This window comes from Amphibalanus amphitrite, unplaced genomic scaffold (assembly GCF_019059575.1).
Source record: "Amphibalanus amphitrite isolate SeventyFive unplaced genomic scaffold, NRLGWU_Aamphi_draft 000368F_arrow, whole genome shotgun sequence".
In the NCBI taxonomy this organism is placed as follows: Eukaryota; Metazoa; Arthropoda; class Thecostraca; order Balanomorpha; family Balanidae; genus Amphibalanus; species Amphibalanus amphitrite.
Genome location: NW_024881862.1, coordinates 395,964 through 420,115, shown reverse-complemented (window position 1 = coordinate 420,115; position 24,152 = coordinate 395,964). Strand labels below are relative to the sequence as shown.

General features: G+C 49.1%; 1 protein-coding gene and 1 long non-coding RNA gene across 2 annotated transcripts; both read left to right on the top strand.

Moving 5' to 3' along the window:
* The first annotated feature begins 1,162 nt into the window (after nucleotides 1-1,162).
* LOC122389681 lies at nucleotides 1,163-2,908 on the top strand. The gene is made up of 2 exons (XR_006258011.1): nucleotides 1,163-1,272; nucleotides 1,552-2,908. It is a non-coding gene; the product is annotated as an uncharacterized LOC122389681 (long non-coding RNA).
* Nucleotides 2,909-3,033: 125 nt separating this feature from the next.
* Nucleotides 3,034-23,898, top strand: LOC122389680. Its single transcript, XM_043381925.1, has 6 exons — nucleotides 3,034-3,388; nucleotides 10,344-10,555; nucleotides 13,774-13,878; nucleotides 16,986-17,165; nucleotides 21,066-21,846; nucleotides 22,183-23,898. Exons 1-6 carry the CDS (start codon nucleotides 3,157-3,159, stop codon nucleotides 22,380-22,382), a joined length of 1,710 nt encoding a protein of 569 aa, XP_043237860.1. The 5' UTR covers nucleotides 3,034-3,156; the 3' UTR covers nucleotides 22,383-23,898.
* The last annotated feature ends 254 nt before the right edge of the window (nucleotides 23,899-24,152 follow it).

Below are 24,152 nucleotides of genomic sequence, written 5' to 3'. Positions count from 1 at the left end.
GCAGGAAGAGGAGGAAGGGGCGGTGGAGGCACAGGAGGGGGAGGAGGAGGAACCGGTGGGAATGGCGGTGGGTCAGGGGGTAAACAAATTAAAGAAATGGAGTCCAAAAAATTCGCCAAAGCTAAGGACACAGAATAAAACATGATGTTTCATATGTGGCACCAGTTAATTGCGTTTGGTGTCCAGAAAAGGAATTAATTTAGTCACTATCATAATATAACGAATTTGTGATGCATATTGTATATGAATATGCAGCATTTGTGATCAACTGTAATACAAATTGCGGTCATTCGGCTGAGTTGGGATATTCTTGCTCCATTTGAGAGTAGGTATCTGCTAAGACATGTTTAGCACAATAGCCACGCGAAATCAGTCACAGCACTATGTTGCCGGTTATCAGAGCGAATTTTTTACAATCAACACTCTTCGTGAACACGCCGTCTCGGACGATCATGGTGGCCGGTAGCCACAGGGGCGCCAACACTTTACAATGGCGGCCCTCGGCCAGTTTGCACAGTTCCTCGGTGAGTATCTTTTCAGGCAACTGTTGCTTGAGAGTTAATAATATACTATACAATTTTGACGTCACACGGCACCTGGGCAGTTTGATGCAGGGTATATTGTTTGATGTGCCTGAGCTATGAGCTGCCACTGCTCTCTTGCCGTGATGTCCGCTAGGATTTGGCGTGGTGAAGCCTCGTCCCCCGCTAGCTCCTTTTGCATGTGTTCCAGCTTTCCCTAGCTCAAAGACGCCTAATGCCCCCCCCCCCCCCACACACACACACTTTTCGTGAGGTTCCTACGCCCATGCTTTGAATAAAACATACATACATACATACATACATACATACATAATACCTACATACAAAACACGGTGAACTCCGAGTCAGGTAAGCAGATCCAAAGCTGCATATGACCTGGCCATATACCAGAGCGCCTGCACAAAAGTGCTGAGAGTGGCTGCAACTCCGTGACTTATAATACGATGTAGTTAGTAGTTACAATATTCCCTTGAACCGCCAACCTTTTCCAACCGGAGCCGTAGGTACTACGTTTTTTGACGTTTGCTAGCGAGAGGCCGTGTCAATCGGTTAGAGTCAGGGGTCGACAGCTGTCTACACACGTGTCGGATTATTATTGACGGCCGGCGTGGGCCAGCGGCACAGTTCGGGCGGCCACTGCGACTCATCCTGGCCGCGCGCTGGTTGGGCCCCAGTGGGGACCGTTGGTGTTTCCATCGAAGACGGTCAGCGACACCATAGAAACGTGTAGGTAAGCGATACGAGGATGCAGTGATATTTTTGTGGTGCAAGGTAGCTTGTTCAAAGGAATTATTTTTGTTTGTTTCTCCATTTCACCGTATTGACTTGATTTTTTTTGCAATGATTTTTGACATAATCGCTTGGCTCAAGAGTCAAGACCCATGCCATTCTGATGCAAAACCAACCGTGGTACTTACACACTCATGTAGGTATGGAAATACCTACATGCACGCATAGATACGTAAGCAGTGCACTTAAGTTTTGTGCGATATATGTATATTTTTTTCAGGAGAGATGCGGTGCCTGTGTCTGCTGGGGCTAGCAGCCGTGCTGCTGGCCTTAGGCAGTGCTCAGAAAGCAAATCGACTGAAATTCCCTCACAAGTCTCTGGAGCCTCAGCCATTCTCGCCAAAGCCAGCCAAGCTGCCGAAGGTGTCTCTGCGACTTCCACCGCCCAAACGGCTGTATGACGGGCGAAGGGACCCGGCCGGCTCTCCCGGACAGGCCGTCGAGGGCTCCTTCAAGGCGACGCACAGCAAGCACGGCGTCGTGGGAGGAAAGTACGGGGCTGGTGTGAGAGTGCTGAACAAGGCAGGGGTCAAGGTCAGCCTCAGTGCTGTAACCGACAAGAAGCTTAAAAGAGGCGCTGTCGGCTTACATGCAATAATTCGGATTGGCGGTGGGCGTCGAGGGCGAAGGAGAAGAAGTAGGAAACCCCGAGGAGGAGGAGGAGGAAGAAAAGGCAGAAAACCCGGCACAGTAGGAGGAATTAAAAACAGTCACCGTGGAGGAAGCGGAAGAGCATTGATTGGAACAGGCAAAGGATGGACTGGAGGAGGTATAAGCGGTGGAGGTGCAGGAGGGGGAGGGGGAACGAAAGTGGACAAGGGACAGACAAAAGGGGGTGGTGGAAAGGCCAAGGATGTGGAAAAAAGATCATTTGCCGAAGACGCTGATACGGCTTGATGAGTTGATGACGCAAGGAGCTCCTTATGTCTTAATCTACAGATGCCCAGTTAAACGATCGTTTCGGTCGATAATTTCAATTCGTATAGTTGTCACAGGCAATGTGTGAAATCAGGCATTATAGAATGCCTAGGCATTCTATAGAATGCCTGACCGACCAGGCATTCTATAGAATCCCTAGGTATTCTATAGAATCCCTGATTGCTTAGGCATTCTATAGAATGTCTAAGTATTTTGGTTGTTCGAAACACACTTCGAAATTTAGAGGTCAGTGGCAGTAATGCTATTTATCCGTCGCGCCTGCGCTCGCAAAAAACTGACTTTGATGAACGTGGGGCTGTATTCGAAGCAAAGGTGTACAAAGTACAGTTTTTTGGTGAGGTGATGACACGATACATGATGAATACAGTCCGGTAACCACTACATTGCCTGTAACATAGTCATTGAAAACCTTCATTACGTGGAAGTTTGTATATCTATTAAGTTTATTGTGTGTTTCGTACCAAGAGAATCAAAAGTCATGAGGACCGTAATTACAGGTTTATAGAAAAGGACCAATGTTATGCATAAATTTCATATCATGATAATGAAATGAGTTTGTTTGGTTTTGAGGGCATAAATGAGCTCTTTGGCCTCGTTAAACCGGACTAGACTTTAATAAACTACCCCCAGTTGAACTCGCCGTCGGCTGTTCATGGTAGACAGTGGCCGCGGAGCCACTGTTCCCGTTGGGAGCTGATGGGAGCGGAGCGGTGCGGCCGGGGGGGGGGGGGATCGGTCGGTCTGAGCTGCCGCCGCCCTGGCCGGCAGTACCCCGCCGTTGGCCGAGCTCGGCCCCCACGCCCGCGCCCGCGTCCGGCCGGGCATGTGAGAGTGCGCCGCGCTGTCCGTCCGCTCGCCAGGTCCGCTGAGGTGCGGCAGTGTCACCATGGTCGGCGGTGTGCGGTCGGTCGTGCTGAGGACGCTGCTGGGAGGGCTGCTGAGCTGGGCGCTGGTATCAGCGCTGCTGGCAGCGGCCCCCGTCAGCGCCAGCGCCGCCTCCTGCTCCCCCGATCAGCTGGTCACCTATCGGCTGGACATAGAGACGCACTGGTCCAAACAGCGCTTCCCGAAACAGTACCCGATATGGCGGCCACCGGCGCAGTTCTCACAGTTCTTCGGTGAGTGTCTTTCAGGCAGCTGCTGCTCGAAAGCTAATAATGCATTTACTCCGTTTCACAGGCGACAGCATTCAGAATGGTTGTTTTCTTTTGTTGTTTGGGTCTATTAGGTCTAGTTGGGCCCATTGGAACGCATGCCAGGTGTCGCACAGGGGTTGTCGGCATAGCAAAAGGCGTCATTTTAATAGTGAAACTGCGTATCACTATCTCATTTAAACCCGTCATACTTGAATTGCTTTTAATACACAAGCCACAGGAGGAGCGTAGCACAGGTCACAGGAGCGCAGCACTTCAATAAGGTGCACGTTCCCTGCCGAAAGGTCTTTGATTGGCTCCACCCACCGATCGTTTATTGCCTCCACCTAGTTATAGTCACCATGGTCAAGTGCCGATCAGCTCGGACGACTGATGTCTGTCACAGTTGGCACCATTACCTTGGCAAGTGCACCGTGCTGTTGGCAGCCAGTGAACCCTGGCCGCTGCTAGGACCTCAGCTGACAGACCGTTCTATCGTGTCACGTATGCAAACGTTACTGCAGATCAACGACAGGGGGCTTATTATACAGAAGTGCAATATGATAAACGGTCACGTCTTTATATCAAGTTACCATCAAAATGAGAGGGTATAGCAATAGTATACAAATCATAGCATTATCTTACATAGCATGCATACAAATCATAGCATTTTGGGTCACATATGACGGGTAAATATATAAAAGGGACACTGTGCGACACGCAACACCATAAGATACAAATACAGTGAACTCGTTTAGTGGCACCAACACATCCCTTTTCAGCATCTCGGTCACGTTTCAGCGTTGATGTATTCTTGTCGATAGCTGGCTTGTCGTCTTATCGGCAATCAATGTTCACCAGTTAGCATGTCATCACGAAACTGCGTTAAGAGTTATCGCAGTGATTTGCACTTTCAAAGCGGAGCTCTGGCTCGTGCTAACATGCTCTGATATAGCCAGCCACGTTGATCGTAACTGGTGCCTACTTTGTACAATGAAGCGATTAAAACATGTTGCATTTACTAAAGTATTATGTAGACCTTAGACCCTTTTAAATAATGGGAATGCGCTGCCTTATTTATGGCAGCAGTTTACACGACAACCGCCACAACACTGTGTCAAACTAGTCGGCTACAATTACAGTACCTATATTTTACTTCTAATATTCAGCTTAACAAAATCAAGTCCTTGAAATTTGAATACCTACTTGGCACTTACGAGCTGCCCTTTTTCCAACTCGTACATAGCCAGTCATGACTATGCCAATTACCAAGCATTATTATTTATTTTCCTCTCATTGTGCGACGGGTGTGTCGAAACCCATGAAAAGCCTACCACCATTTACACGCAGAGTGGATGCTGTGCCGCAAGACACGTATGCCGTGCGGCACAGCATGTATGTTTTCTTCGCTACACTAGCTTTCCCTCAGAGTATGGCGGATGCTTTACTGTCCGTCGAGAATTGTATCTCGGTTCTTGTCCTACAAGATGTGTCTGTCGTAGAAAATCGTGTGGAGCAAAATATGCAATACGATACAATCTGGATATCCAGGCGGGCGCATTGAAGATCATAGCTCGAACTCGAAAACGCGTAATGCGAAAAGAGAGAGAGAGAGAGAGAGAGAGAGAGAGAGAGAGAGAGAGAGAGAGAGAGAGAGAGAGAGAGAGAGAGAGAGAGAGAGAGAGAGAGAGAGAGAGAGAGAGAGAGAGAGGACTCGGCCGTCGCTCAGTCTGGCGTCTGTTATCGCCCCTCACCCTTCATCTTGCGCCCATGTCACGATTCCCAGCCAGCAGCCAGCCAGCCACCTGTGAGGACCACGTAGTCGAGTCGGCTCTATGATGCACGACGCCGGCCCATACCAATCGGAGCGAATCTGCATAACAACCGCTCACAACTGATTGGCATTGCGTCCAATCAATAAGGCGGACTGGTGCAGGTGGCCGCAGTCGAGGAGCCGCGCCCCTGCACGACACAATGGGTCAGTGGCTGCTGACGAGTCCGTGACCCGGAAGGCACTGCAGTGGGGGGGGGGGGGGGGCAGTCACGCCGCGGAGGAGAGGAGAATTTGATTATTGTGACCTTGGTGGAGACGGTGAGGGTGGGGCACTGGGGAGGGGAAATATGGTGGCGGAGACTGGGGAGAACTGAACTGAGATAGAAGATATTGTGATGGTTGGGAGAGTAGATAGAATGGGAGGAATGCGAAACAAGGGATGAAACGCAGAGGATTTGGTAGTGGAGCTGATGCTGAATGAAGAGGAAAGGAGGAGGTTTGTTGCGGGACACTGCGATTGAACGGAGGGGATATGGCCGCGTCAAGAATTGTGATATGATTTAGAGGGCATGATGTTGTGAACTGAGGTGCAAACTGAGGAAATTGAGAATATCACGGCGGTAAAAATTGGCATAAAACGGAGATGAAGGAAGCCAATGTGATAGTGAAGTACCCAGACATGGTGTCTCCTGCTGACAGTCAGCAGTGCCGGTGGTGTTCTTACTGACCCGTCTGATCTCTCCGCCTCTGACTGCGACTCTATCTGTCTAACGAGTCGTGACTCATCATACAGCGCCTGGGGAGTAACGGGTGGCCAGACGGGCCGCCGGCCCATCCGTCACGCCCAATTCAGCGCTCTGTGTCGACGGCAGTGCCGCGGGGTGCTCAGGGGACATACTCATCCAGAAGGTCAAACAGTGACCGTCGCAGCCCGCCCAGACGCCGGCTGGTTATAGACGGCGCTTTATTGCAGCTAAGTGCAGAGATCGCTCACAGCAGTCGACAGCAGGCGCACCTATTTGAAATCCTGTCAGGAGAGTTTGTGTTTGGGCTATCAATAGCAAACTTTGGCGCATTCATCAAGTGGGAAATAACTCAGTACTGAGTCACACATGCCTCACAGGTGGTCTACAAGTCAACATAAATAGAGGTGCGTCACATTGTGAGCTCAATAGACGAGGAAATATTCGTTGGAATTCTTTTATTAGTTTAAAAATGCTTGCGACTAGGATGTCCTGGAAGCGTTAGTCATACTCGTTATCTAAACAAATGAGCAGCAAGAAAGGAACTAGGAAGTTACATAGCTGGAAGTTAGTGGAGTAGTCTTGGCCGGTACAGCACCACTTTGGCATCTTTGTAGGGACCATTTAGTCGGCACGATGCTTATCTGCTCACACGTGCTCGGTGTCACTCCTTTTTATAACCATAAAACCACTGTGAATTCATTTGTTTGTCAGGTGAGTAGAATTTGTTTGACATTCTAAAGTAACCTTGTTTTAAAGTTACCTCTAATTAGTTAGCTAACTTTTACGTTTTGATGGATCTGAGGGAGATGCTGCCCTTCCAACCAAGCATGTCAAGGTGCAGCGCAGTTCCTCTCAGTCATTTATAGATTTACATCTTGTTCAATTGCTGCATTCTGTGCTGAGGTTTCAATCGGCCATGGTAACTGGCCATCCCCAATTTCTGCCCCCCTGTCTCATACCTAGCCTCTGCATCGTAGGTGAGTCAGCTCTGAGCCATCACCGCTGGTTGTCAGGTGTTTATAGTTCAATTTTGGGTCCAACTCTAGCCCTTTCCGTGAAAGAGCAGCCTGGAGAGAGGTTGGTTGCTACATTACATCAGCCCATACTGTGCTCGGCCAGCTACCGGTGGAAGAATGCGGACCGAACCGAAAGGCTGTCGCAACACTGCCGACACTGGACAACGGGTACATAAATAGAGGGGAGTAACAAATTAGTCATTTGTGAGAGACACTCACGGTGGACAAACATTGCAGGTGCGCCACAGAACAACATGCTGTGTCATCGCGACGAAATAAGCCGGGTCGTAAAGAAAACAACAGGAAGGCGTGCATTCTCAGACGACGTTTAATGCAAATTGCTGCCTGGCTAGGTGTGGCCGCTGTTGTCTTGGGCACAAACATGATCGTAAACAGTAGAGCTAAACGGTCCTACACGGTGGTCCTGGTGACATTTATTGGTATTGTGAGTTGACCTCGTGAGTACCTACAAGTATCAAACTTCAGCCGACTGGTATCCATGTACAGTTTTAGCACGCTGATAACGTTGCATTGTTTTTGTTTCAATTTATTTTAAACACTGCTGTAAAACATCCATTTTAACATCAACAAATGCCATTCGCCCGGCAGCATGGCAATCCACGTCCGTGAGCGAGCTCTGATCACCGTGACCTTAACACCATCACCAATCTCATTCACCACTCTGTTCAACACTGTACGCCGGTCCCAGTGTGCGGCCGGTGATTGCTATCGGCTCCTATTCTATGCTCTGCGCGTGTCTGGCTTTTGTCCGCCCCTCACGGCCAGCCGCCAGGGTGTGGTCACTGGTCAGTCTTTGGTGGATGGAGCGTGTGCTACGAACACGGCAGGGTGGAGCCCGGCAGTCAGCACGCTCTCTAAGCGACCTAAGGGCGAAACGGTCGTGCCATTTCTTGCTATGCATCGCAAGTTATCTCAAGTGCGTTGGACGCCCTTTTGCCCCCATTGACTATGCACACTTACTTCATTGAATTTATATCACGCACGTCGCACGTCGTTTCGCGAATACGTTGGACATCATCTCACTCACATGTGTCATGGCGCTAAATGTCTCGCTCGGAGATGGTGAGACGATCCTGCACTGCATGCAGAGCCAAGGCGCAGGTGTTCGAACGGTTATGGTCACGAAGTTGTTGGCGGTGCACCGAGACTGACCATTGACTTGATTCAGAGATCAATCGAGCTAATGTGTGGTGTGCTGAACGGCGCAGTATTGTTGCCCGGATTAGTCGTGATAAATGTTTTGTCTTTTGACAATGAGAGACAATTAGGGTAGGGGAGCGCCTCACATGTACTTACATACAAGTTTTTACATTCATGTATGTGAAAACCGATCACAGTGCGTCACATAGGCCGAGTCCAAAAGAGATCTACACTCATCTGTTAACGAATAAATCACTTCAGCAAGCTTAAATTCATATCTATAATTCCTTCGGTGTCATAGGTTATTGCTACTGAATCCATTGTGTCTTATATATGCTATACCTATGGACTGACGTGGTAGCATAACGAACCACAACAGCTTCTCCAATTCAATTACACCGTGTCTAATTGAACAGCGGCCTAATTGACACGAACACACACCGCAGTGACACAGCGACCACCGGCACCGCGTCTCACCTGACACCGACGTCCCGACTGGGCCCTGAGCTGTATAAACAAACACACGCTGAGCTTCGGACGCTGTCGCAGCCCTCTGACCAGACAGGAAGCCCTCCGACACCGGGGTCAAGGCTCGGCGTCTCAATGGACGCAGTCGCTGGCTTCCTGCAGCCGTAACCGTCCGCGCAGTTGTTGGTATTCGTAATATACCGTCTGGTGAGACGGCATGCATATCACGTATCAGGGTGGATTATACCGGCTCGTTGGCAAATTACAGACCGGGAATGACATCCAATAATACCACTGCACCACGACCATGGCTGATGAGGCCCATTAGGTCCCCACAGGTGGGTGCTATGGCCGGTAACACGCGGCCGGCGGGACCTCGGTGTAAAGTAAGTGATGCCGAGGCAATCTCAGTCGGAGATTATCGTTGGGTTAAGTGATGAAGTGCCGTAATCTGGTACGATATGAACCGAGCCATGTGTGAGAGTGACGATATGAACCATACCATCACTCTCAAACGGTCACCCATCATCAGTCCCTATAGAATAGGTGGAGTGACGTTAGATCGCGTCACCACTATGCGCGATCTGGGAGTTACTCTGGACCAGAAACTCACCTTCGAGAGGCATGTTGATTCGATTGTCGCGGCGGGCAATAGAGCACTCGGCTTGTTGATTCGGTCACTCCAAGCCGGAGCGAGAATTAGGTATGACACTGGCGCTATCACCTCAGCATACTTCGCCAATGTACGTTCGGTTCTCGAGAACTGCAGTGTTGTGTGGGGCGGAGCGGCGAGAACACATACGGATCGCATAGAACGAATCCAGCATAAATTCCTTATTTGGCTTACAGTTAACTCTGTCACCAACTCGGATTCTCTCTCTTACGAAAATCTTCTTTCGGCACATTCTTTCACTTCTCTGGCAGCACGACGGGTGCAACATGACTTGGTTTATGTAGCTCGTCTTTTCAAGCACAAAATTGACTCCAGTTCCCTGCGATCTCATTTTGGCCTCGCCGTCCCGCCTCGATCAGTTCGCCGCCGTGATCTGTTCGCCGTGCCGTTCGCCAGAGTCGAAACCATCAAGAATGGGCTCTATTGTAGGGTGCCGAGGCTCGCAAATGAATTTCTGCGTGAAAACAACCAGCTAGACCTGTTTACGGACTCCTTAGCCACAGTGAGGAAAACAGCTAAGTCTTACGCTGCTCAGCTATCCTCCCGTGCCTTTCCCACAGACCAATGATGTTGCCGTGTGTCGCAAGATTGCGGTCTGTTTTGTATCATTTATTGTATACCTTTATTACGTGTTTGTATGATCAGTGTGCCTATACCTATGTGACTTTACCCGTAAATGGGCTTTTCCCGTGGGTGATACTGTGAATAAATAAATAAATAAATGTGACGGATGGTATGTGGTAGCGGGAAAGTCACTTCATTAGTGAGAAGGGGGCAAAAGCTGTTTGCTGCTTGCTTCATTCGACTAGCGCTGTCACCAAGCTTGGCCATATCTAATGCACAGGGCAGGGATGTGCATAATTTTGCATACTTTGGGCCTAAGCAGATCCTATAGTGGCAATTCGTTAGATGATCTCTTCCGTGTTCAAATCATTTAGGTAGCACTCACAATTATTATAATAAATTATCTAACTACACATGCATATTGTGTAATATAAGCCCATTGGGACCGTAACAAGCTCAGCAGCCGGTGTATAAAGCTATACCTGTAATAAAAGCTGTCCTCAGATTATTACAGCCGTCTGTCTGCCCTCTGTTCCAGGTCTGAGTCACAACGGCTCCCGGGTGCTGTACCGAGTGGGGGAGCTGGCGACCCCTGCGGTACGCCAGTTCACCGAGTCCGGCAGCTCCGCGGGCCTGGAGCAGCTCACGCAGGGTCAGAGGGGCATCCTGGACCAGTTCAGTGCACCGCCCGTCAAACAGGGCGAAGGCACCACCATGGCCAGGGTGTTCGTGGATGGAGCCCACTCGCAGGTGAGTGACGCGGAGTTACCGTGGGAGAGTTACCGTGGGCACTATGGCCAGGGTGTTCGTGGACGGAGCCCACTCGCAGGTTAGTGACGGAGCCCACTCGCAGGTCAGTGACGAGCCCACGCGTAGGTCAGTGACGTGTTACCGTGCTCTGAGGGATCGCTGTCTTTTCTGAGCTGTTTCACAAACCTCTGTATGCCTTATAGAGGTCTATAGAGGTCTATAGTTGTTACTTGAACTGGGCTGGTGGTTCTATATCACGAGCACACAAAATAGACATCTTCCTAACTCATTTATTAGAGACTGACCGTCATCTGGAAGGGGTGTTTATGGTAATTACTAATTGGCCATAATGGCAGCCTTGCTGATCTCAGCTGACCAAGCAGAAGCGCCATGACTGCAGAGTCTGATTATCAAGGTCGCACCGTCTGCAGGGAGGGCAGCCTTACTGGCGTCACCCGCTCAGACGGCCCGGGAGGGTTAAGTGACGGTCATGAGCTGCAAAGCTACGGCGACACAGCACGTCAGCCCGGCGACAGCTCATTGAACGGCGGAGTTCGGTCTCAATAGGCGCTGAATGGGCAGACAATGATAATCTCAAGCGTATCTTCTATCTAATCATTGTTGCAATATCATTTAAATTGTATAGCAATAAAAGTATATAGAATATAGTTATGCTGATATACTCTTATTTCTTACTTCTTTTTGTAGTAAACAAGGATTTTTAACATATTTTGATTATTTATTGGCATGCATTTTTAGTCAGTTTGTATGGTTGCTCTAAATAGTCAGAATATTAACGTCATTTTTATAATGACATTTCCTTTCTAACGTAACTTTTGCTGGATTCCAGGGAGCAAATATGACATTTCTCTTAAATTATATCTTATATATCTTTAAAATTTTACCAACATATTTTCCGTTCTTGAAAATTACAAAGCACGGTCGTTCACCTTCACTGTGCCGTTTATCATTGATCAGTTGCTCTATGTTTCATTGTATACACACACACGGCTGCCAACTGTATACTATACAGTTGGTAACTGTCTGGGGTCTGGACGCCGGCTGCCTTATTAGCATTCTAATTAGTTGCAACGCTGCAGACTGGCGCTCACGCACCACTGGACACGGCATTGGTGCCAGTATTTATTGGTGTAGATTTAATTTCGTACTGTACTGCTTGCGGGCTATATGCCTGTTTATGACGTTTCACAGTGGGGATTTTTCCGATCTAGCGCCTATTAATTCAAAAAATCTTTTTTGGATTTTTGTTTATTTTTTGTGTCAGGGGGGCTAAGAAATATCTGAATTTTTCATATATGGCATTGTTTTATCTGTATGTCCACAGCAAAACTAGGAAAAATGCGCCCAAAGTTCACACTCATGCGTGATTACTCAATGGGCTCAGCAAGGCCCGCAAGTATAGCTCAATTTCATTGTCCTGTCCTGTTGGTTTTAATCTTGCGAGGTCTTAAAGTTGCATATCGTCTGAAAGGCACCTTTATTAGGAATGGAATGGCAAACAGAAAGTATGCCACAACCTTACTAAGGTCACAAAAATGCCCTTTACAAAAAACCCTTACAGACACCATATTGAAGGAATGGTATTCTAAATAAATGTAAGAAATCAACAATGTTCTCCACACTTTTCCACTCCGAAATATATCCTATCGAATTCGCCACTTTCTCCTGCACAAGACAACGCCTAGTTTGGCTGCCGAAACTTGCCTGAACACGGAATATTCACATTAGAGTATCTTAACACCCCACTCGAGGCGCGCTAGGGCAAACAGCACGATATAGGTATGTTCCGGACATAGGCGAATAATTTTACTTCGTGATTTATATGATGCATATTTTCTGAGACACATTCATTAGGAATAGGATGACAAGCGTAAATTATACATACCGTAACCTTATTAACCATCGCACTTGTGGGGAGGGGGAGGGGGAAGGGGTCGGATAAAACCCCATGGTTTTCCGCAAATTACTCGCGCAAAAAGCGGCCGATCGCGCCGAAACTTTCGGTGCCCTCGAGATCATCAATTTTACATCTAACCTAAAAATTTCATGGCTCTGACCCAACTGACCTTTGACCTGTGGCATATTTCTCGAGACCATGTTTGGCCGGAATGGCGATTCGGCGTATGCCAGCTCACATTATCCGCGGTTTCCAGTCTTTTTGTGGTTTTAAACGTTCAAATATGTGAAATGATGTTGGTGCCATGCATAATGGTGGGTGTCAAGGTCACGTGAAGGTCAAGTCAAGGTCATTGACCTTTTGATGACCTTGGTTCACTTTTTCGAGTTTTACTTGTTTCTAGGGTAGTTTTTGGTGCTGATTTCGATTTTAGCAGCCATTTGAATATTTACGAAGTAATTCTGGTGCCTTCGTTCCATGTTACGAAGCTATCAGTAGTAGGTGACAGTTGACACTTCTATGTATGGCCGGCAGGACGCCTACTAGTTGATCTAACCTGACCTGACCCGACCTGGCCTAAATGCATAAAGACATCGTCTGTGATCAAAACTAACATGAAATTCGTGATCAGCACCCCAAAATACCCCGTAACACCCTAACTTTGCGAAGTTTCAAGAGGTCTCGATTTCCCAACTTTAGTTGGGTCATTAAACTGACTTGGAAAGTCAGCTTATGACCTTGGACTTTGAAATTGGATATATTCGGCCTCATTTCGTCATAGGCAGCACGCTTGACTTTTCCGCGAAGCTCTAGCTTGATCAGGGGCCAAACGGCTGAGCGAGGGGTCCAATTGAACCCCCTATACTATGTTGATTATGCACATTTGCAGGTAAAATTCTCACCAGGACACACCAGCCAACATCTGTGCACAATCTGGCTACAATTCTAATTTTGGTTTGCCCTCTACGAATAAATACGTGCTAGATCGGAAAAATCCCCACTGTGCGTTTGTCCAATCGTATTTAAGGGTATTGCCGCGGCAATCGCAGGCGGCACGAGCGATAGGGAACTTAATGCGGCGTTAAGTCATCAACAGCGAATCTATTAGAGAGGTTTGAGCTTGATAGGTTTGATGCTACAATGTAGTGCTGTAATGCTGTAATGTAACAGTAACTGCACAACTGCACAACACACAACACAACTGCAATGTTGAAGGAGTTGCTTTGGCTGTGGGTGTCAACTGTAAACCCTGTGACTGTGTGCGCGATTTTGAAATGTGCGTACTGCGTTCTGTTTTCAGGTGTCACTTATTTCGAAGATTGTCCCCTCTCCGGACTGGTTCCTTGGCATTGACAGCGTCGACCTCTGCGACACCGGACGCTGGGTCGACTCGGTTCATTTACAGGTAAATGCCTATTAAGTTTCAGCTGCAGGAATGCCTGGCTTTCCTGCAGCTATACATTTCAGGAATCTCATAGAAAAATATCAGTGTTTTTACACTACATTTCAAACATTATCCTGCTGATGAAACGAAATCACCAGTGCTTTTTCAAATGATGCATAACAAACGCCTGGAGCTCTGGGCACGTCACGGGCTAGTTCGTGGCCACAATTAGCGGTTTGACTGGCGGCGCGGCGCATCTGAGGCCGCGATGATTGACGCACCGTACGTCGGCTCGTGTAACGACCCCGCTGTCTGACGACTGCAGACACTCAGACAACAAACACACACGGCCACGACCGGTCTGCACGGCCCGACACCACCCCACTATCGTCCGCGGTGACGGAGTCTGTCCGCGCAAACACAAACATCCGCGCCACTCCTCGTCGCTGAAAGCCGCCGCCGCGCCACAGTTGCCGCCGCCGCGCCGCGGTGAGTTCAGAGACGCCTCAACAGTCGTCCCATGAAGGCCATGCCCGCTGGAAGAAGCGGCAGAGACACCGCCAAGGATATCCGACCGAGGGAGGATAAGGAGAGAGGAAGGTTGCTTTGGCGACGCTTAGTTTCGCGGTGAGACAATGGACGCCGAGCTGCCTGTTGGACCTCACACAGCTGGGTGTGCACTGTGCAGTGAGCACAAAATCTACGTGGTTCTAGGGATGAGAGCACCGGAAGAACTGAGCAGTCTTGACGTCGTGACCGGCGTGGTGATTGCCTCGGCTCCATGAAAGCAAAGCCGCCAAACCGGCCGGAAGGGCTGTCCGATCGGGCGGAAGGGCACCTCTGCAGCCGCGCGCTGCTGAAGAATGCAGCCTTGTCATGAGGTTCTCTTTACCACGCCGACTCAGAAGTGATTGTACTGGCGGATACAATGGGCGGGAGAGGGCCCGGATTCGACACGACTGAGGTGCGCGGTGCTCACGGGGCGGGTTTTACGACGTCCGACCGATGTCACGCCGTCTGACCTCCGTGACCTCGCGGGCTGCGACACCACTGACCACTGCGGGTGCGGTGGGAGTGGTCGACCGGGACATACCGCTTAAACCTTATTTAGAGAGAGGCCGCGTCTCAGACGACTGATTCCCACTTGTATACACTATTCAGTGGCTTTGGAGGCGGAAAACAGGCGTTTTATTGACACTCGAACAGTTTGTAATGTGTTCCACCTTGATGTTGTGTACGTGATCAGACGTCTGAAAAGAGGGAATTACCATATCAAATACGTTTCATTATAAGGCTGAGCTGTGGTGTACAACGTCCCTCAGAAATGTCCTTGAGCTAAACGACCTGTGTAGTGTGTGAAGTCCCCTAAGATGCTGTTAATAAATGATGTTGCTCACATGATACACCAACTGAGTCTCCAAGGGTCTGCCGACGCACCTACCACACCCACCCACGTCGGTGCCGACAGACGTACCGATGTTTCTTGTGTAGATCAGGGCAGAAATAGAAGCTGCTCACTCAGCATTGAGAGCTAATTCTGGGAAAATTTTCTCTGAAGGGTCCGAGCAGCGACAGAATACAAATTCTTTGTGTTTAAACAACCAAACAATCGTTAGAAAAGTAACTTGTTGAATAGTAGCATGTCAAAGTCACCCACCTCTGGTTTTCAGAAGACAGAATCCATGTCTTCGACGTCTTCTAACAAGTTCGTAGTAGCAGTTCGGGTAAACAGGGTGTTAACGAGGCCCCGTGACAGAGCGAGGATCGGTGCCCAATGACGCATACCTGGGCATCGGCGGCGGCCCGTGGAGGCCCGCAGACAGCCCTAACTATACGGGCTGAGTAACGCCCCCCAGCCGGCACCGCTGGCTGCCGCCCAGCCGCCGACGCGACGCCCCATCCCTCCGCCCCCCGCTGTGGCCGGTGCACAGGGTCATTGCCAACCGAGTACCGACGAGACGGCGCAGGACACTCAGCAGGGTACGGCTCCGTGCACCATCCTGATTCATTCGGTGGTAATTAAATCCAGCTAGTGCCGGAGTGGTATGAGGAAGGGTCGGGTTCGTTACTGAGGGTGGATGACGGTGTCAGCTTGCTGGTCACGACTCGCATGATTCAAAGTATGTGAATGGGTGACAATTCCTTTTGGAATTATTTTGCATAATCTGAAGTGTATCTGAGGCGTCTATTATGTCCTGTATTCCTTCATGCTTCAGCTGCTGCCGTGGATCGGTCGTAAATCACCCGGTGGAATGGCTGGGATTTGGGAATATTTCCTTCCCCTTGCCAGGTTTACTTAGGTCACTGTTCCGTATTCTGAATTGTAATCCTCCAGGAATAGTATCTTGCGGTTGCGTGTAGATTTTTCTTGTTTTTACAAGGGGAGGCTGTAACCCAAAATTGATATTAAGGCTATGACAATGCATGAGGGCAAACCCAACAGCTCATTTTCCTTTTTTTGGTGCCACCTCCCCTTGCTTCAGTCCCGTTTGGGTCTCCCATGCAATGCGTGGAAGTAAGTATACCGATGTCACTCTTATCAGTTTATATGGATGTCAGCTGACATGCTTCGCTCTTTGACGCAAATTGACCGGATTTGGCTCACAAGAGCTTAGATACATCTTGATCTCTTCAGGTCGTCTGAAACGACATCCAATCCACGAATAATTGATTCCGTCTAATTATTTAGTTCATTACATCTCAGTACCTTTCATGCATCATATGCCTTATAGTTCCTACATCCGGCATAAACGATTAATCTCAGTCGTAAATGTGCCATCCATCGCTGAGCTCATTAAGAAAATACAATGGTCAATTGTGCTCTGTGTGACCCGTGTGACCTGTGTGACCTGTGTGACACGTGTGCCCTTGAGTTGCCAGTGTTTCCTTCTGGTGCGGTGGTGCCGTGCGACCTGTGTGACATTTGTGACCCGTGTGGCTCGTGTGACCCGTGGGTGACCAAGGTGTCTTTCGTAAGTTGTATGACCCGAATGACCTGTCCTGCAACCTGGGTGTGACATGTGTCCCTGCGTGATGTTGACTGTCGACTGTAATGTGATGGTTTGTGTGAGCGTGTGCCAACAGTGTGACCTTGTGTGACTTGGCCGGTTGACCTCTGTGACCTGCAGCTGTTTCCGATGGACGCCGGCACTGACCAGGGCCTAACGTTCACCTCCCCCAACTGGGAGTCGGTGCCGCACCAGCCCATCTGTCGGATCACGGCCCGGGTGCCCGGCCACCCGGCGGGCAGCTTCTACTACCCGGAGCTGCAGCAGCTGCCGCCGCTGGCCACTCTCCGCCTCACAAAGGTAGCCGGGTGGATATTACAGCGATATTTGAGCGTGAGGAATAAAAACAGAGGTGACATTTCCCTCCTGTAGTGACCGGCTACGCGCTATACTCCTATATACGGTCTGACTCATGACCCAGTCGGACACTATACCCTCCCACAGTGACCCAGCTCGGTCACTCCGCTTCAATGTTTGCTGATGCTTGTATTGGCCAGTGGGGTCCGTTCGGTCAGGGCACGGGTACACTGCTCTGCTGTCTGACCCGACACTCGGCATGCGCTGCTTGTCACGTACTGAGTGGAACCTGGCACCATTCCACCCCCGCCCCCATCCCCCTGCCGTCCCGAAAAGCAGCGGTTTACGGTCACGGCCTCGGGGCCGTGATCAGCCGGTAAGTTCTGGGTTGGGTGCTTAAATGAGAAACATTTAGTGGAGTTTGGAGAAATGAATCGATCAGAAAGTTTCTGGAACCGTATGCTTATAATAACCATTAAAACGCCTTTTGGGCGAAGAACGAGCGAGTGAGACAGTATGCCCGCCCTGCATGTGCGGAAGGGCGAGAGAAGCCTTTTTAGGTGGCACATGGCCACGACGGTCACCTAAACGCATTAACCCTCGCCGGCACAGGGGGGGTTGATGCAACCCCCCTAAGGTTTTTCGCAAATAACTCGCGTAAAAAGCGGCCGATCGCGACGAAACTTTCAGTACCCTCGCATTGATCAATTTTACACGTTCCCTGAAAATTTCATGACCCTGACCCCAATGACCTTTGACGTGTGACCTCTTTTCCGTGACCATGTTTGGCGGAAATCGCGATTCGGCGTATGTCGGCTTGCATTAGCTGCGCGTTTGCAAGCTTTTCGTGGTTTCAAACGTTCAAACATGTGATTTGATGTTGCTCCCATACATAAGGGTGGGTGTCAAGGTCACCTGAAGGTCAGGTCAGGTCACTGACCTTTGGTGACCTCGGGTGACCTCGGCTCACTTTTTTTAGTTTTACATGTTTCTAGGCTAGTTTTTGGAGCTGAATTCGAATTTAGCAACCATTTGAACATTTACGAAGTAGTTTTGGTGCCTTCGTAACATGTTACGAAGCTGCCAGAGGCGGTTGACACGTATTACGAATACCCGTCACAACCCCTACCGGTTGACCTGACCTGACCTGACCCGACCTGGTCTAAATGCTTAAAAACATCATCTCTGATCAAAACTAACACGATATTCGTGATCAGCACCCCGGAAAACCACATAGCAGCCACACTTTACGACTTTCTAACAGGTCCCGATTTTCCCGGTTTTCGGGTCATTGACCTGACCTGGAAGGTCACCCGATGACCTAGGCCCTTAAAATTGGGTATCATTGGCTTTCTCTCGTGACGGGCAACACGCTCGTTTTTTCCGCGAAGCTCTAGCTCAATCAGGGGCCAAACGCGAGGGGGGGTCGTACCAACCCCCCCCCCCTTGTGCCGTCGAAGGACGCAAAATGGCCTGTGCCGGCGAGGGTTAAGAATAGTCAACCACGGGTAGAAGCAATGGGGCAACCCAACGAAAAATATCGCATCTCAATCGGCCCAGCGGTTGCTGAGTTATAAGCCTCTCAAAAGCGTTACGGCCTGGTCAGGGATATTTGGGTCAGGATCAGGGTCTTGGCTCATACTGAGATTTTTCCAACGGCCTCTCAATGCTCAAAGATGCTCAAAGATGCCATTGCTCGCCTACAACAACTGAGATTTTTCCGTTATATTGAAAAGAAGTATAATGATGAAAGAAAACCGAAGCCTCATAATAACAAATATATTAGGTAAATATATTATAAATTATGACCGAAAATAAAAAGATAACAGTTTCGGGTGTAGCCCATCATCAGCCCAATATTGAAAAGACTTCGCTTCGCTCGCTTCGCTCGTTCGTTCGTAATAATAGCCTAATAGTTTTCATGGTATGACATATAAAAATGGGTTTTTGGCATTGAAGTTCAGCATTAAAACCATTGAATAAAGCTGATCATTACAGGTAAATTATATACTATTTCATGATATATCTATATATACTGATAAAAAGTAGGTTTTTAAAATTTTGGCCTTGAGTCTGTACCTATACTTGTACATTCTTTTGATCTCCATATTGCAAATCAAAGTTTGTTGACTTCACATCAAAGTTCGTTGACCTTTTGCCCGGAAATAGATCAACAACCTGGCTGCATGCCTTTCACTCACGTGAATGCAACAAAAAATGAGGATTATGACCTTTTATAATCTGGGCAACTTCCTTACGAATGTGCTGCAACGCAGGCACAGCAAATTTGACGATATTTTATCACGCCTTTTATACTTTTCCCGTGAATATATATGTTTTCAAATATAACCTTATGTTCAATGATTGACACGAGCATTTCCGAACACAGCATCCCCAGTGTCGGCCGGGACCCCATAATGTAAGGGCAAAGATTCTGCAGGCATGCGATGACAGTAGAGGCAGGAAAATAGCGGAGTCCCTTTGGATCAAACAGATTCGCCCAGCTCTAAACAGCAACATAGCGGCCTGGGCCATCATTTAAAGGGTAACGAGTCATAGACCAAGGGAAAGAAATGAGGAACTGATCCTGTCCTGTAGTACTCTAGCATTTACAACTTCGCTATTGTAACGTCTTCTGTTCTGATGCCTTTGCCACTGATTCACTGATCATGTGTGTATTGATGACAAGTGGCTTTTATATTCAACCATATTGATGAATGGTGTGTGAGAAAATGAATGAATGAATGAATGAAGGACTGAATAATTGGATGATTGTATGAATGAATGAATGAATGAATGAATGAATGAATGTATGAATGTATGGATGAACATGAATGATTGAATGATTGAGTATTGTTTCGAGGTTTGAATGAATGGTTTAATGGTACAGTACTTATGCTCTTTGATGTAAGATGGTGGCCTTTGATGACTTGATTGTCTAATTATCTATAGCTGAGTGATGTGTGAGTACATGGATGGTTGGATGTTTGACGGATTGCATGGCTCGATGGTTGAATAGACGACAAGATGCTTGTGGTCTAGTGATTGATAGATGATAGGGATGAATTATTGTGTAAATTGTGGACACATGTATTATACTATTTATATGAAAGGGTACCTTGTGAACATTTCAACTGTAAGATGGTTGTCTATTTTGCGCGAGAATTTACCAATGTGAGACTTCCTAACTTAGCTGTTATCGACATATTCTGGCGCTGTTGTGACTAAATGATTTAATTTGCAATTCTGAACTGAAGAAGGACAGTGTCCGAAATATATTCATTTTGTAATTAATTTTGGAACCTTTTGCATTTCGCAATCATTGAACATAAGGTTATATTTGAAAACATATATATGTCATAATGCTGTTCATACAAGTACTTCGCCATTTACTTTTCCCGTGAATACTTATATAACTTGATCCGAGCAAAAAGCTTTTATAGGTATATGGATGTGTATGTATGGATGAGACGAGAAATAATAAATCATTATTCTTTTGAAAATGAAATATGCAATTTTATGCTCTCATTAAAAAACACTGGAAAATAAAAACAATAAGACTGGAAGGTCTTTTCCGTGAAGCTTTCCATGTACTCGTAGTTATCATTTTAAATTGTAGTTTAATTTAATCATTTTTAGTACTTTCATTCGCGATATATGTATAAAACATTATTGACAGCATATTTCAATGCATTTGCATTTGGAATGTGTCCTGATAGTCTTTTCAGGGTAAAAATGTACGATAATGAGTCATGGTACACGATCTTATCAAACACCACGATGAGCCATGATCCTTATTGTAAGTCTAGGTTGAAGTCCACTTTATGCAAATTTATTGCAAGTAATACTTGCCTACGCACGCCACTGGCTGATGTATGCCGTCTAATGTATTCTGTGCCTCAGGTGCGCTCCTACACGCTATCGGCCGAGTTCGACCCTCGTGAGACGGTGACCTACACGGTGGATACCCTGGACCCGGGCCGAGCAGTCGGCATTCCCCCTCTGCAGAGCTCCGCCGACCTGTCCGGCCTGAGAGTCGTCCTGGCCTCCGGCAACCACACGTCCACGACGGAGCGCACCCTCCCACCGACCGCTGCCGCCGCACCCCGGCTATCCCAGTGGCAGCGCCGACCGGACGCCAAACCAGCCCAGGTGGCACGGCCGGCTCCGAAGCCCTCGGACAAGAGGACGCCACCACAGCCGCGGCTGAACGACATTGCCGTCACCCCGCGACACAAACCTGCCCACGCCACACTGCCCCGGGACGAGCCCCGGCGGCGAGTCCCTCAGGCTGCCCCGTCCGCCCCCCTGCTGACCCCTGGAGCTGATGCCGAGTCGTCAGCGGACTCTCTGCGGCGGGACAGCGCGCTGGCACGGACGGCGGCGCGGTCGGACGGCAGCCTGGCCCGTCTGGCCCTCCGGCCGGACGGTAGCGTGGCGCGCGTGGCTGTGAGGCCGGACGGCCCGCCGGTGCGACTGGGTGGCCTCCGCGTCTGGGCCGTCAACAGTCAGCCATCAGATGGAGGACGGGGGACCGAGAAGGTGACTGGAGTGGCTACTGCCCCGGAGGACACTGCTGCGAAGGCCGGGGACCGACAGGCCATCCTGAAGAGAATCGCCAACCATTATCGCCGCCGCCACGGCCGCCACGGTCGCCGCCGGCGCTACCGTCGCAAACGCAAACGTTAGTTGGTCATCATGCTTATCAATGCTGTATCTTGAACGAAGTCATCTTCACAAAGCAAGGAAAATGTGCTTTCATATGTTGAACCAGGCTTTACAATCATGTGTTTTACTCCATTATTTTCAAAAGCGTATTGGGTCGCATCATGGTTATGTTTTTTTCCAGTCTCATCTTGAATAGGGGACCAGGGGCGTTTGTGCCTTGAATAGCTTTAACCCAGACCATCTTAAGCACAAGTCACTGCAATGATGTGCTATGTCATGACACTGTCCCTGGCTCACCCTGCCCCGTCTCTGACTGACCCCGGCCCTGCGCCCGCCGCCCCTGTCCCCACAGGCGTGCGTCGGGACTGCGTGGTCGGCGACTGGTCCGCCTGGGGTCCGTGCTCCAAGGAGTGTGGTATCGGCGAGACGGTACGCACTCGGCCGGTGCGGGCGCACCCTCGGCACGGCGGTCGGCCGTGCCCCAGCCTCCGAGAACGGCGCTGGTGCGGCTCCGAGCGCAGCTGTAAGCGCAAACACTACTTCCGATGGTAGCTCGCTCTGGCGACGGGAGGTACCGCTGCTCGTGGGTGCGCGCCCGTGGTAGATGGCGCTGAGATAGGTGCCAAGCCAGGAGGTGGCTGAAAGGCTTTGTTGATACGGACAATGTTGTTGGGTGCAATTCGTGGAGCGCACCTGCATATTACCTACTCTTACTGGCATGTAGTTTTGTTTGAGGCTTATGAGTGTTGAGAAGGGTTTGGCAGCTGCTGTCACTGCCATGGATGCTTGTAGAGAGCAGCACAGCAGCCTAAGCCAGGAGGTGACGGGACATTGGTGCCAGGAACTCTACAAGAGGTAGGTATGTAGATAGATGGGGGAGCTGTCTACGTAGAGGGAGCGCACCCCGTAGCCGGGTGCAGTGAGTGCCTTGGGGCTGGGTGGCCTGTCCTCTGGACGGGCTCAGCCCCGGCGACTCACTAGGATGCCTGCCCAGACCAATGTCTCCCCCTATAGGTATCCTATCATCCTCCCGGCTCTGAAATGGTCACAATTGACCGAAAGGGCCTAACCCAACAAAACAAAACAAACAAACTGTCTACGTGCTGTCTACGGGAGCTTGGCACCTATCCGTGCTTCTATCCTCAGGATACTGAAATCCTTCTCCTCCACTCCACAACCCCCCTCCGGGCTGGACAGGCAATTTTATCTCATGCGGGCTGCTCCCTTGGAGCGGCACCGCTGCTCCTGAGGGAGCGCACCCCGTAGCCGGGTGCAGTGAGTGCCTTGGGGCTGGGTGGCCTGTCCTCTGGACGGGCTCAGCCCCGGCGACTCACTAGGGTGCCTGCCCAGACCAATGTCTCCCCCTAATTCCTATCATCCTTCCGGCTCTGCAATGGTCTTGTCGACCGAAAGGGCCTAACCCAACAAAACAAAAACAAACTGTCTACGTGAAGCCAATTGTTGCGTGCCTCCACCCCTTCAGCGTTTGGAAACTTTTTGCTGTTTTCTCCGTGTAAGTGCTATTAGGTGGCCGGCGATCAGTAGGTAATGCCTATCTGTAAGTAAACATTTACCATACAGTATATGCTGAATGCTGATAGCTCTACTCATTACCTGTCATGGCTATATTCATCACCTACCCAGCGAAAAAGATACAGATTGTGTGATTTTTTGAAGGAATATTGCTGTGATCTATGAAGATTTGTACGTCCCTCGCTGAACAACCGACTAAAAAGCTTTTAATGAATCGCAATATTTCACGTTTAATCACGAACGAAAGAAGCATTCGTTAGTCGTCTTCGATCCAACCTTTTCCTGCTTTCTTGTGCGCATGCCTACTCTTTTAGATTGTTTCACCATGCCGTGTGCCCACTGCCCTATTACGAGTTGGAAATGCATTGTGTATAATTTGCGCTGGCCAGTGGTAACTTTATCCCACGCAAGAATTCGCCAGTTGCGAATCTCAATGCTGTGAGCTTTCATAAGGCCAAATGTTTGTATTTTGCTGGGTCAATTTGGCTCCTTGCTTTACAATAAATGTGCGGTGCTTGGGACCGTTCAATTCTGATGCATTTTTGTACCGTTCAAAGCCAGTTGTAGCTTCATTTGCTGATCACGCCTTTACAAACACTGTAAATTTTGCCAGGTTTTACTCAGCGGGGATGGTGCGAACAGGGTTTCGGAGCCTTCGGAGTCGCTCGGAGTCATAGCAACGGACCAAGGGTCGGAGTCGGGCGTCAGTTATGCTACTTCTACACTGACTCGAAGTTGTTTATAATAATTCTCACATCAAATGCTCATGCAGAGGATAATTCTCCAAAA